Genomic DNA, 14,114 nt, shown 5'->3' with positions numbered 1-14,114 from the left:
TACGAAAATTTAATTATTTGGTCTAAAATTAAACTATTTTGTTAAAATTTGATTTTTTTTCGTCAAAGATTCATTAATCATTTTAGTAAAAAATTTATCTTCTTGGAAAAAATTAATCCTCTTGGTTGAAAATTCGTCTTTTTGAAAATTTATCTGTTTTTATTAAATTCAACTGTTTTTGTTAAAAATTAATTTTCGTTTCCTGAAAATCTAACTATTTGGCTGAAAACGTTTTTTTTAATTGAAATTCCATATTTTTAGGTAGAAAATTAAACTATGTGGTACACAAGTCAATTGTTTTGTAGAAGATTAATTTTTTTAAATCTCAAATCAAATTTTAACTATTCAATTTTTGGTTAAAATTTTTTTTATAAATTCAACAATTTGTGTAGAAATTGTTCCGTGTAGAAATTCAAAAGGGGAACTAGTCTGGTTTCCGACCATTCGAGCCCACTTAAAGTCGGGGGCTAGTCGGGTCATCTGATTAGCCCCCGACCAGTAGCGTCACGGTAGATTAGTCGGGGGCTAGTCAGATCACCCGACTTATCCTAATCAAGGCCTGATCGGGTACAGAGCTGTCAGATCGTGGATGAAATTTACCCCCACCATACCTACCGTTTGGGAGCCGCAAAACAGAAGGTGCATGATTACCACTGTGAGTTCGCGTGTAGCCGAAAATGCACGATTCGACTTCGGTTTCTGCTGTACGATGATTGCTGATCTGAAAGCTTCGGAAGACTTCGTTGATCGTTGGTCTTCTATTTATATCTCGATCCCCATTTGAAAGAAATGGAAGAAATTGGCGAATTTAATGTTTCGCGTGATTCATTTCATGCATGAGTCGATTTTGAGTTTATGTTTTTCAGGTGTATATAATATGAATATTATTACTATTATATACATTATTAATGTTAATATTATAGTCATGAAATATAACATTAATTTTAATTAATAGTTGACTAACTTTTCATAGAAATAGTTACACTTTCAACAAAAAACCCTCAGTTTTCTGAAAAAAAAAATTTGAATAAAATACAAAAATTAAAAAAACATTGTTAAATTTGTTTTAAACAAAATATTAAAATTCCTATCCAAAAGGCTGAATTATATATGGAAAAAGGCATTTTTAAGAAAATACATGAACTTTGCACAAAAGAAATTTATTTTCCACAAAGTCTAATTTTCTATACATAAATTAATGTTTAATCATAGTCAAATTTTCGACAAAAAAGATTAATTTTTTGTAGTTAAAAGAAATTAATTTTTAGGCAAAAACAAAAAAAAAATTCTACAAAATAGTTAAATTTTCAGAAAAGGAATTTTTTTAAACTAAATTGATAAATCATCAACAAAAAAAACTAAATTTTTAACAAAGCAGTTCCACTTCCAACCAGAAAAATAGAGAAAAAATAGTTAAAATTCTTTGAAATTGCTTTAAATGATTGAAATTAATTGAACATTCCTTGAAATATTTTAAAACATCCTAAAATATTTAAAATCCTTTAAAATCTCCTGAAATTTTGCAAAGCTCTTGAAAATTTCTTGCAATTTTAAAAATATCCTAAAATATTTTAAATCCTTTAAAATCTCATACTAAGTTATTGAAATCAATTGAAAATTCCTAGGAATCTAGTCAAATATCCTGAGATGCATCAAATCCTTTAAAATCTCATATTAAATTACTGTAATCAATTGAAAATTCCTTGGAACCTTGGAAATTTTTATAGATTAGAGTTTTGAAAATTGAATCAATAAAAATTCAAAGCTTTAAAAATTTGATTTTCAACTATTCAATAAGAATAATTTCCAACTCGATGAGGTTCAAGTCTTCAAATTTGGAATTGTAAACTTGGAATTTTATTTATAAAAAATTAATGATCATAAATGAATTGAATGTGTTCAAAATTTAAATGTATGTTTTCAATTGAATAATCTCTAAATTAAATGATTTCAGACTGAAATTTAGAAAATAGAAAAATTTAAAAACATAAAAATTTAACTGTTTGTAGATTAGTTAAACTATTCAATTAAAGTTTTAATATTATATTATATATAATATTATATAATTATAAAATTATATATATTTTTCAGGGTATTTTTAAATTTCCAACGAATTTTCAAGAGATTTCAAAAGATTTTAAAGGATTTCAAATATTCGAGGATGCTTAAAAAGATTTCAATGAATTTTCAATTAATTTTTATAATTTAAAGGAATTTTAAAGAATTTTAACAATTATAGCAGGGTTGTTAAAAAAAACCTTTAAGTACCTTAGAAATGTTTAAACGATGTCGAGGGTTTTCAAAAGATTTTCAATATTTTAGGATGTTTTAAAACATTCCAAGGAATTTTCAAATAATTTCAATAATTCAAAGCAATTTCGAATAATTTTAACTATTTTTTTAATTTTTCTGGTTGAAAGTGGAACTGCTTTGTTGAAAATTTAGTCTGTTTTTGGTTGATGATGTATCAAACTAGATGAAAAAACTTGTTTTCTGAAAATTCAACTATTTTGTAGAAATTTTTTTTGTTTTTGTTTGAAAATGAATTTCTTTTTAATCTTTTTTGGATTTTGTTAAAAAATGCAACTATTTAAAAATAAGGAACTAATAAAAAATATATTAAATCTTTCAAAATCTCATATTAAATCACCGTAATCAATTGAAAATTCGTTGGAACATTTTTAAATACTCTTAAATTTTTCAAATCCTTCCAAATCTTTTGAAATACCAAGAACTTTTTTTTCAGATTTCTAAGGTACTTTGGAGTTTTTTCAAAACAATCCTGCTATAATTGCCAAAATTCTTTGAAATTCCTTTGAATAATAAAAATGAATTGAAAATTCATAAAAATATTTTTAAACGTCCTCAAATATTTGAAATCCTTTAAAAGCTTTTTTGAAATCTCTTGAAAATTCCTTGAAAATTTAAAAATACCCTAAAATATATATATATAATTATATACAAAAATCGTTTCATAAATATTTAAACTTTTACTCGATTAATTTCTATTGAAACTTTAATTGAATAGTTTAACTAATCTAGAAACAGTTAAATTTTTAATGTTTTAAAATTTTGCTGTTTTCTAAATTTCAGTCTGAAATAATTTCATTTAGAGATCGTCCAATTAAAAAACTTACATTTAAATTTTGAACGCATTCAATTTATTTATGATTACTAAGTTTTTATAAATAAACTTTCAAGTTTACGATTTTAAATTTGAAGACTTGAAACCCATCGAGTTGAAAATTATTCTTATTGAATAGTTGAAAATTATGAAAGCTTTGAATTTTTATTGATACCATCTTCAAAACTCTAATCTACAAACATTTCAATATTGAACGTTTTGAAACTTTTCTCTTTTTTAAATTTCAATCTGAAGCTTTACAAAATTTCAAGAGATTTCAAAAGATTTTCAAGTATTTTAAATATTTGAGGATGTTTTATAAGATGTCAAGGAAATTTCAATTAATTACAAAAATTTAAAGCAATTTCAAAGAATTAACAAATTTTTAGAAGGCTTATTTTTAAAAATTCCAAAGTAATTTAGAAATCCTAAAAAAAAATCCTAAGCACTTCAAAAGATTTTGAAATACTTGAAAATTTTAAAATATTGCAAGGAATTTTCATTGATAACAGTGATTTAATATGATATTTTGAAGGATTTGAAATATTTCGGGGAATTTTTAAAATTTCAAGGAATTTTCAAGAGACATAAAAAATTTCAAGAGATTTCAACAGATTTTTAAGGATTTTCAATATTTGAGGATGTTTCAAATGATTAAAGGAATTTTCATCCTATTTATCTAATTTTAAGGAATTTCAAAGAATTTTAAGGAAGTAGTTTAAAAATCTTTAAAAAAAAGGTCAAGGTATCTCAAAATATTTTGAAGGTATTGTAATATTTGAGAGTATTTTAAAATTTTCCAAGGAATTTTCAATTGATTATGGTGATTTTATCTGAGATTTTGAAAGATTTAATAGATTAAAAGGAATTGTTAATTTATTTCAATAATGTAGTATGGGATTGTAAAAGATTTGAAATATTTTAGAGCATTTTTTAATTTTTAAAGAATTTTCAAGAGATTTCAAAGTATTTTAAAGGATTTTAAATATTTAAGGATGTTTAAAAAGATGTCACTAAATTTTTAATTCATTTTTATAAATTAAAGGAATTTCAAAGAATTTTAATAATTCTAGCAGGGTTGTTTAAAAAAACTCCAAAGTCCCTTAAAAATCTTTAAAAGATGTCAAGATTTTTCAAAAGATTTTGAATGTTTCGAAATATTTGAGAGTATTTTAAAACGTTCCGAAGAATTTTCAATTGATTACAGTAATTTAATATGAGATTTTAAAGGATTTGATACATCTCAGGATGTTTTACTAGATTCCAAGGAATTTTCAATTGATTTCAATAATATAGTATGAGAATTTAAAGGATTTAAAATATTCTAGGGTATTTTTAAAATTGCAAGAAATTTTTAATAGCTTTGAAAAATTTCAAGAGAAATCCAAAGAATTTTAACTATTTTAAAAAATTTTTTTTATTGAAAGTGGAACTGACTTGTTAAAAATTTAGTTTTTTTTGGTTGATGATTTATCAATTCAGTTGAAAAAAATTCTTTTCTGAAAATTTAATTATTTTGTAGAATTTTTGTTTCGTTTTTGCTTAGAAATTAATTTCTTTTAACTACAAGAAAATTAATAATTTTTTTCGCAAATTTGAATATGATTAAACATTCATTTTTGTACAGAAAATTAGTCTTTGTGGAAAATAAATTTATTTTGTGCAAAGTCCATGTATTTTCTTTAAAATGCCTTTTTTTCATATACAATTCAGCCTTTTGGATAAAAATTTAACTTTTTGTTTAAAAATTGTGATATTTTGTTTTAAACAAATTTAACAAATTTTAAAAAAAATTTTGTATCTTATTCAAATTTTTTTTTGCAAAAAACTAATTGTTTTTTTGTTGAAAGCTTAACTATTTCTATTAAAAGTTCGTCAACTGATAATTAAAATTACTGTTATATTTTCGGATTATAATATTAACATTAATCATTTATATAATAGTAATAATATTCATTTTATATACACCTTAAAACATAACCTAAAAATCGAGACATGCATGAAATGAAGAATCACGTGAAACATTAAATTCGCAAATTTCTTCCATTTCTTTCAAATGGGGATCGAGATATAAATAGAAGACCACCGAAGTCTTCCGAAGCTTTCAGATCGGCAATCATCGTACAGCAGAAACCGAAGTCGAATCGTGCATTTTCGGCTACACACGAACTCACAGTGGTAATCATGCACCTTCTGTTTTGCGGCTCCCAAACGGTAGGTATGGTGTGGGTTTCATCCACGATCTAGCAGCTCTGACCGGGTACTAGTAGGAGTCATATGATAATACATTCACGTGGAATATTAACCAAACTCCCCAAAATTTGTGGAACATCCCCTAAAAGTTTGTCAAAATACTTATTATTTTCGGAAATCTCCATAAACTTTTTGAAATATTTATAAGTCCTCAAATTTACCCAAGATTTAATGGGGAACAATATCCTATGCTTAAAAATACATAAATTTATGTAACTAAAATTCCCCAAAATTTGTGGAATAGTAATTTTTAAAAAAACTTCAGCTAGAAGGCAGCAATGGAAGGGCTTCGCTCTGAAAGAACCGCCATGTTGGTCACAGTAGTCTCTGCTCCAGGTAATTATACTTCGTTACGTTTAGACTGCTGTCTTAAGCACTCGCCCCATCATTTCTGTTGCGCGAGAAGCGGCACGTCGCGCCCTTGCGGATTTTCTTTAAAGCTACCAGTCCAGAACCGTAAGACTCAAATGAAGGTGGTAGCAAAATCTGAACTGTACCGTCCTTAATAGTTTACTACTAGGATACTCACTGATTAATCAAAAACTTTTTCTCTTTCCACTTTCAACTACATGAACGATTAGACTTTATTTACAGATGGCAAAGCTTTCAGATCAATTTAAACGTAAGCATCTGTACAAATTTAGAGTCTTATGACTTTCGGCAGAGTTTTCACCTACATCTATATGTATTTTTTCCAATATGGATTTTCTTAAAATTCCATACAAAGGTATTTATAAATGTTCCTAGAAATTCGCAATTTTCTTCTGACCAGAGCCTGAAGATTACCCGCACGAAAATTAGTGAACAAAAAGGTCCGACTAGCCCTTGACGAACCATCGACCCGACCCCGACTGAAATTTTGACAACAAAAAGCCCAACTAGTCACCGATTAGTTCCCGACTGGGTACTTTGTCAAAATTGATAACCCGACTAGCCCCCGATTAGTGCCCGACTTGCAATAGGGCCAAATGGGGTTATTTCCTAATTTTCTTTGTTGAAAATTCATCTCTTTGGTTGAAAATTGAACTACTTTGTTAAAGTCTCGTTTTTTATTTTAAAAAATCATTTTTTCCAGTGAAAATGTAACTACTGGTTGACAATGCAACTGTTAAAGTTGAGAATTCAACGTTTTAATCGAAATCAAACTGTTATGCCGAGAATTTCTTTTTTTGAATTTATAATCACTTTTGTTTGTACTTTTATTTTGTATAAGGCTCATATTTTTGGTTTGAAAATCCAACACCTTGTATTAAATTTGTTTTCTTTTTTGTCTGAAAAATGTTTTTTGGTTATAAGTATAACTTTTCTTGAAATTTCGTTTTTTTATTTTAAACTTTATCGTTTTGATAGAAATGTCATTTTGTTTTTGTGTCAAAATAGATCAAATTGAGGATTCAACTATTTTGTTTTTATTATTTTTGGTTCAATTCAACTGTTTTTTATTTAAAAAGAAAATCTTTTCTTGCTTGAAACTGCCTTGTGAATTTATTATAAAAAAAAAAAAATAAGATTTGACCAAACCCACTCCTCCGTAATTGTCCAACATTATTTATGGATGATCCCTAAATAAATTCAGTCTTTACATTTTCAGGGAAAAGCTTTACGTAAATTATATACGGCCTCTTAGATCGAAAAGGAATATTTGTGATAAAAAATGCTGCATTCATTCGATACTAACATGAATATAACCTACTGAAAAATATAAAAAGGGGTTTTCATTTTATTCTTGAAAATAAATCATGGTCTCATTATACTTTGCTATCGGACTGACTCTTATTGACTCTTATTGGCAGTATTTTATTTATTTCAGTACATCCGTGGATAAAAAAATGCTTTTAGTTCCGCTGGATTTAAGGAACATTGGAGATACTCTGGAATTTAGTTCGCAATACTAAAGAAGAATCAATATCATAAATGTACAGAATTCTTTTTTAAATATTTATCTCTCATTTTACGGCATTATTTTTATAGGGACACAGAGGGTACATGTTGAAGAAGAGTTTTATAGTTTTTTAAAAAAAAATTACTTTATGGAAGAGAGGAGTCAAGGAATATTACATTTTTATAGTGATGTCCGAGATGGCTCTATAAAACGGGTTTCCAATGTGAATGATCAATTAGACATGTAAATGTGAACATTATGGGTTACTTGATGAAGACTAATAATTAATAATAGCTAATATTAAAATGAGAAAGCCAGATAGACTCTTATTTTGATAGCTTGATTATCAAATGAAAATATTTACTTTTGATTTTAACATTTGAAGATCCTTCAATTTGAAATATGTTTCATTTAAAATGACTCAATTTTAAATGCTCCTTTTTTAATAGTTCAATTTTGAAGATTTAATATTAAAAACTCTTGATTAATTTTTTTTTTTTGATAAAAGTTCCTAAATTTGTATGATTTTCAAGATCAAAAGTTAAGTTATAAATGTAAAATCTTCTAGATTTAAAGAAATTAGCAATGTATATAATTCAAATTACAGAATTTTAAATAGTAAAAATTAAAACTTGCATAATTTTTAATGGTAAAAGTTCGAAACTAAAAACTTAAATTTTGAGGATGCACAAAAACAATTTCTTCAATGTTGATAAGTTTGAAAGATCAAGAATAAAAATTTGCAGAATTTTAAATTGTAAAAACTGAAACTTGCATGAGTTTCAATTTTAAATCTTTAGCATTGAAAACTTTATTTTTTAAGACGCATAAATGCAATTTCTTAAATTTTGATGATTTTGAAAATCAAAAGTTAAGTTTTCAATCCTATATCTTCAAAATTAAAAAAATTTCTAATATGAATCATAAAAATGATTATAGAATTTCCAATTATAAAACTTAAAACTGGAATAATTTTTATTTTCAAATATAAAAATTTTTAATTTGTTAATTTTAATTATTTGCAATTTAAAGTTATACAATTTTGCAGAGTTGCAATTAAAAACTCTCCAACTTTAATGATTTGTTAATAAAAATTCTTAAATTTGGATGATTTGGAATATAACATTAGATATGTAATTTGGAATATTTTTATAATAATTCAATTTTTAGGATTTACACCAGAACATTTTTCGATTTTGAAGATTCACAAATGAGAACTCTAGAATTTTAAAGATATTTGAATACAAATTCTTAAATGTTGATGATTTTGGAAATCTAAAGTCAAGTTTTCAATTCTAAGTTTTCCAAACTAAAGAAATTTCGAATGTAAAGCATAAAAATTACCTAATTTTCAGTTTAAATACCTAAAACTTGCATAATTTTTCATTTGATATTTTCAAACTTAAAAACTCTCTTATTTGAAAAGTTTACATGTTTAAGTTGTACATTTTTTAAGATCTACAATGAAAAATTTTTCAATTTTAATGATTTTCAGTTTAAAATGCTACAGTTTTAAACATGTATAAATGAAATTTAAAAATAAACAAATAAAATAATTGACATTTTTATGTAAATTATCAAAATTACAGAATTTGTAATTATGAAATTCAAGACTTGCAACGTTTTTTATTGTAGATTGTTAAAATTAAAAAATGTAATTTAAAAAGACTTACAATAATTTTAAATCATTTTAAATTTGAATTATTGAAAGTTCTAAAATTTTCGAAATTTATACAGTTGAGAATTGGTCAAATTAAAGAATTTTTATCTTAAAATTCTTTAATTTCAAAGACCAACGAATCAAAATGATTAAATTGTGATGATTTTGATGAATTTAAAGATCAAAAGTCAAGATTTCAATGTGCATAATTTTAATTGCAACTTTTCAAAATTGAAAACTCTTAAATTTTAAAGATTAAATATTTACATTTCTACAACATTGACGATTTACAATTGAAAATTTTTCAATTGTAACGATTAGCAGTTTTATTTTATTGTTTTTAAAGATGTATAAATTAAAATTCTTAAATTGTGATGATTTGCATGCTTTTGAAGATCAAAAGTTAAGAATTTTCAATTCTAAATTTTCCAAATTAATGAAATTTTAAATGTAAATCATCAAAATTATAGATGCTTTCATTATTTAACTTGCATAATTTTTCATTATAAATGTTCGAACCTAATAACCCTTCAATTTTAAAGATTTACAATTCAAATCACTACAATTTTGAAGAGTTACAATTGTAAATTCTAGGCTTTAAAAATGTAGAATTGCAAGTTATTCAATTTTGAAGATTTATATTTTAAAGGTATAATATTTGAACGTTTTTCTTGGAATAGTTCAATAATGAAGATTTACAATTGCGAATTCATCAATCATGTCGATCTAGCATGATGAGAAATTGGTATTCCAATTCAAACTAAAAAAATTAAATTCAATCGCAACAGCATCAAGTGGAAACAGAATTTTATGTGGTAGAAAAAATCTAGAGACAAAAGAAAACGATAAGCGAGCGAGATGAATTTGAAGATTATTATATATAGAATTTTGATTTTATGTTTTTTGTTAACGAGCGTAGTGTAATTGTTTTTTGTCGATAGAAGATAGGTTTTTGATATGCATAGTCTAAAACCAAGCTGTCATTTATTATTCTTATCCTAAACCGACAATATGTGTGGCCTGGGTTCGAATCCCAGCGGAATCAGAGAAGAATTCTTTTTCACAGATAAAAATTAAAAACTTTTTGGTTTAAACTATGTAGAACAGAGACCGTCATTCTACAAAAAAAAACAAACAAACAAACAAAACACAATTATTGTACAATGCTGGATATTCTGTTGCGTTAAAAAAAGTATAGCAGTTTTATTATACATAAAAAAGTCAATGATCGACAATGTATAGAAAATAGTAATTGTAAGTAAAAGACCAAAGAGGGATGTGACAATTGAACCTTCTTGTCAAAGCTTCTACCCGCCCAAACCAGTTAGAACTGGTATGAAGTTCACCTAGATAATAGGGCTGCACATGTATACGACGCTGAGTTCGAAGCCCTTAAAAGCTATAAAAATGGTGACAAAGAATTTTCTTAACAAAGACATGGCTGACAAAGAAAAAACCTTATCAATCTTAATTTAGAAAACCAATCCGTAAGAAGTTTAAGAAAAAAGATGGAATTTACGCACAAAAAATAACTTTTATTAATGAAGTATAATGAAAAGATAAGACAAAATGACAAAGTTATTGATGCTCAATGCATGTTCTTGTTTGAATATTTCATGAGATAAATAATAAGAAGATTATATTAGTATGAATATATTACTATGAAGTAATAATTTACCAATTGCATGTCTTTCAGTAATGTGAGAGAATATAAAAAAATTAGAACGAATAATTTATTAAAAATTTTATTAATACTAAATTCAAGTTTCTCTTTTTATTTTAAATAATTATTCTAATTTTTAGAAATTCCTCAGTTACATTTCTTATTCAAATTTTTAATCGAGTATCAAGTTGGGCATACAATTCACGAATTTAATCATTTTCTAGTCAGCACATCTAAATAATTTTAATATTTTTCGATTAATTTATTAAGGTAAAAATTACTCCAAATTGTTAATAATTTCTTTCTCAAGCTTTATAGAAATATTAAAAATTACAAAAATAAATAGTGAAATACAACTAATAATTAATATTAGAAGGTTTTTCTAGAGTAAATTAGGAACTTTTAATTAGTGCACCCTGCATGAAAATATTACGTCAATCATTTTTAAGTGTATAGGTCAATTAAATTCTCTATAAAACAAAGAGAGAATTTTGTTAAACGCGTGGTTTTAATAACTATTTTTTTGACACATACATTTTTTGGTATCTATAATTTTGAAAAAAAGAAAACTCTGGAAACTAAACTAATTATAATAGATCTAAATTGTAGTATATTTTACTGAATAAATATAATATTAATAATTTAATATATTGTAAAAAATCCAAATTTTCAATTTTATTATTCATATAACTGTTAAATGTTTTACAAAATAATGTTCTTAATAAAATGTTAAACATTATGTTTAAAATTAAATCCTGTTTGATCTATGATGATTTACACTTGGTTTTATTTTGTTTTTTTAATCAAAAATAAGGATTGTATTTAAAACAATATCAAAGAAAAAAATATTTTATATGAAAAGTATAGTTCGCCATTAAAAAAAAAAAACAAAGTTAAATTGTATATGGAACGTACAGGTTTGACCAAGTTCTATAAATAAATACGTTTATGACTTATCAATAATATTAATATAACGAAATGATAGACCTCAATAATTAGTAATTACATCCCTCATCGAGTTTCATTTAGCACCTAATTGGTTTCTCTTTCATCCAGTTTTTCATTGCGCGGTAGCCAAAAAAGAAAGAATATTCAACAAAAAATATGACTTTTTAACAAAATAATTAAATTTCAACTAAATTGTTGAATTTTAAATTTACAAAGATGAATTTTGAACCACATATTCGAATTTTTAAACAAGAAAGATTACATTTCTACTTAAAAAAGTCATATTTTCAACGAAATAATTAGGTTTTCAAGACAAAAAATCAATTTTTTAGAAAACAGTTGAATTTCCAACCCAAAAATTGTTGACAAAAATTGTAATAATTAACATTTCAACCAAAATAGGAAATGAATTTCCAAGGAAAATAGTTGAATTTCCAACGAAATAGTTGAAGTTTTAACTAAATAGTTCAATTTTAAACCACCAGGATAATTCTTAACAAAAAATTTTAAAGTTGATATATCAACTAAAAAAGACCAAATTTCTGCAAAAAAATTTAAAACTATAAAAAGACGATTTTCCAACCATAAAGTTGAATGTTCAATAAACAAAAAAATTCCCTTCAAGAATGAAAAAAAGTTCATCCCAATTGTTCCAAAAGCAAAATTAAATTTTTCTTCAAAACGTTTTAAAGTTTCAACCCGAAAATATTGATTTTCACCAAAAACTTACTTTCCAACAAGCAGTTGAATTTTAATCAAAAAAGCAGGATTTTCAAAGCAAGAGGATTATTTTTCTACGCATAAAGATGATTTTCGATGAAGAGATGAATTTTCAACAACATGATGAATATTCAAATGGAATAGTTAAATTTTTAATTGATTAAAGTAATCCTAAACCAAAGAAACGAATTTTGAACAAAAAATTAAGTTTTCAAACAAAAAAGATAAATTATCAACGAATAATGTAATAGTAAATATTTCAACCAAATAAGTATTTTTATTTTGAATAAAACAGCAGTTGACTTCAACCAAAAAAGATCGATCTTCAGCAAGATAATTCCAAATAAGACCTATTTTCAAACAATCAGTTGCAGTTTTATAAAAAAAAAATACATTTCTACTAAGGCCGATACATTTTTACACAAAAGACGAATTTTCAAGAAAATAGATAAATTTCAACGGAGAAAGATTCCAGTTGGATTTCCTAGACAGAATATGTATTTTCAACAAAAAGTTGATTTTCTATTAAAAAAGGCGAATTTTGGTGAAGAGATCACTTTTAAACTCAAATGATAAATAAATAATGTAATAGTAGATGTTTAAAACGCAAATATTTAATTTTATGTAAAGAACAGTTGAATTAAATCAAATAAGATCAATTTTCAACAAACCGTTTGCATTTTTCTCAAAAAAGGACGAAATGTTGACTAAAACAGACGAATTTTTAAGAACATAGATGAATTTTTAACGAAGAAAGATTTCAATTAAACTTTCAACACAAAAATATGTTTTTTTAAGAAACAGTTCATTTTCTCCCAAAAAGGATGAGTTTTTAACAAAATTGTTGAATTCCCAACGAAATAAATGTTTAACTAAAAATATAATCGCCAGGATAAAGCTACTTACAAAAAAAGGAATATAAAAACCCGGTAAATAAATAACTAACAAGAATATTGTATCAGGGTGGCCGACAAAACTTTATTTTCGAAATTTCCTTAATTTTACTCAGACCAATTATTCATTATCCCTGTTCAGTAATATTCAAATACCAGAATCTTAATCTTGTAAAATTTTGAACACAGAATCTTTTATAAACAAAATAAAAACTTTTTAATTTAAATGTATAAATTAATTTTCAGAATTTATTTAAAGTGCCTTTTATAGAAATTCCCTGATTTTTGCAATATTTCCAAAAAATCCCTGACTTTCTCTGACCAATCAAATTCTTGAACTATTCCCTGATTTCCAGGTTGTCCCTGACTTACAGCCACCCTGTTTATAATGCTGACATCGAATTAAGCAATTTTTCCGAAAATTCCATTCAACTATATGAATCTACGCAGAAATTGGGTATTGATATATAAAACTCACCTGGAGTTTCGACTCTCGGGGCACGTTCCATCTCCTCATCCGCGTCGATCTTCATCCCTAGAGCCAATTTTTTAGATTTAAACAAATTGGATAGGAAAGCCGCACCCTTACGTTTAATTCTTTCGAATCTTTGTGCGTTCTCGGAAGACACGTGTATCATAATTATCTTCCTACAATTGAAAAGCTCCATGAAGAGCCCTAAGTTTTTCCCTCACGAATAAAGGAAATCCCGCGAATTTGAAATAAAGTTACAAAGCAACCACAACCCCTCGTTCAATATCTCTAATTAAAAGTAAAAGTAAAAGTAGAACCAGCTCTCGCCACCTGTTTGGTTGGCCATAAAACTACGATAAAATCCGACATTGAATTATCAGAAGAAGTACATCCTAATTTCTAGTTCCTTAGGATGCCCGGCGCGTCGATAAAAGAGCAATTATCCGGCGTCCGGTGCCGGTCGACCTTTCTCAACTTGTTAAATGTAAATCAGTTAAGG

General features: G+C 25.6%; 1 protein-coding gene across 1 annotated transcript in view; it reads right to left on the bottom strand.

Moving 5' to 3' along the window:
- LOC117167639 overlaps positions 1-13,903 on the bottom strand; it is a 30,989-nt gene extending 17,086 nt beyond the window's left edge. The window contains exon 1 of the mRNA XM_033352713.1: positions 13,622-13,903. Within this exon, the coding sequence (XP_033208604.1) occupies positions 13,622-13,811 (190 nt within the window). The 5' untranslated portion in view covers positions 13,812-13,903. The remainder of the gene's footprint in view (positions 1-13,621) is intronic.
- Between the last annotated feature and the right edge of the window lie 211 nt (positions 13,904-14,114).

This window comes from Belonocnema kinseyi, chromosome 2 (genome assembly GCF_010883055.1).
Source record: "Belonocnema kinseyi isolate 2016_QV_RU_SX_M_011 chromosome 2, B_treatae_v1, whole genome shotgun sequence".
Taxonomy (NCBI): domain Eukaryota; kingdom Metazoa; phylum Arthropoda; class Insecta; order Hymenoptera; family Cynipidae; genus Belonocnema; species Belonocnema kinseyi.
This window is presented reverse-complemented; position numbering and strand designations above follow the sequence as displayed.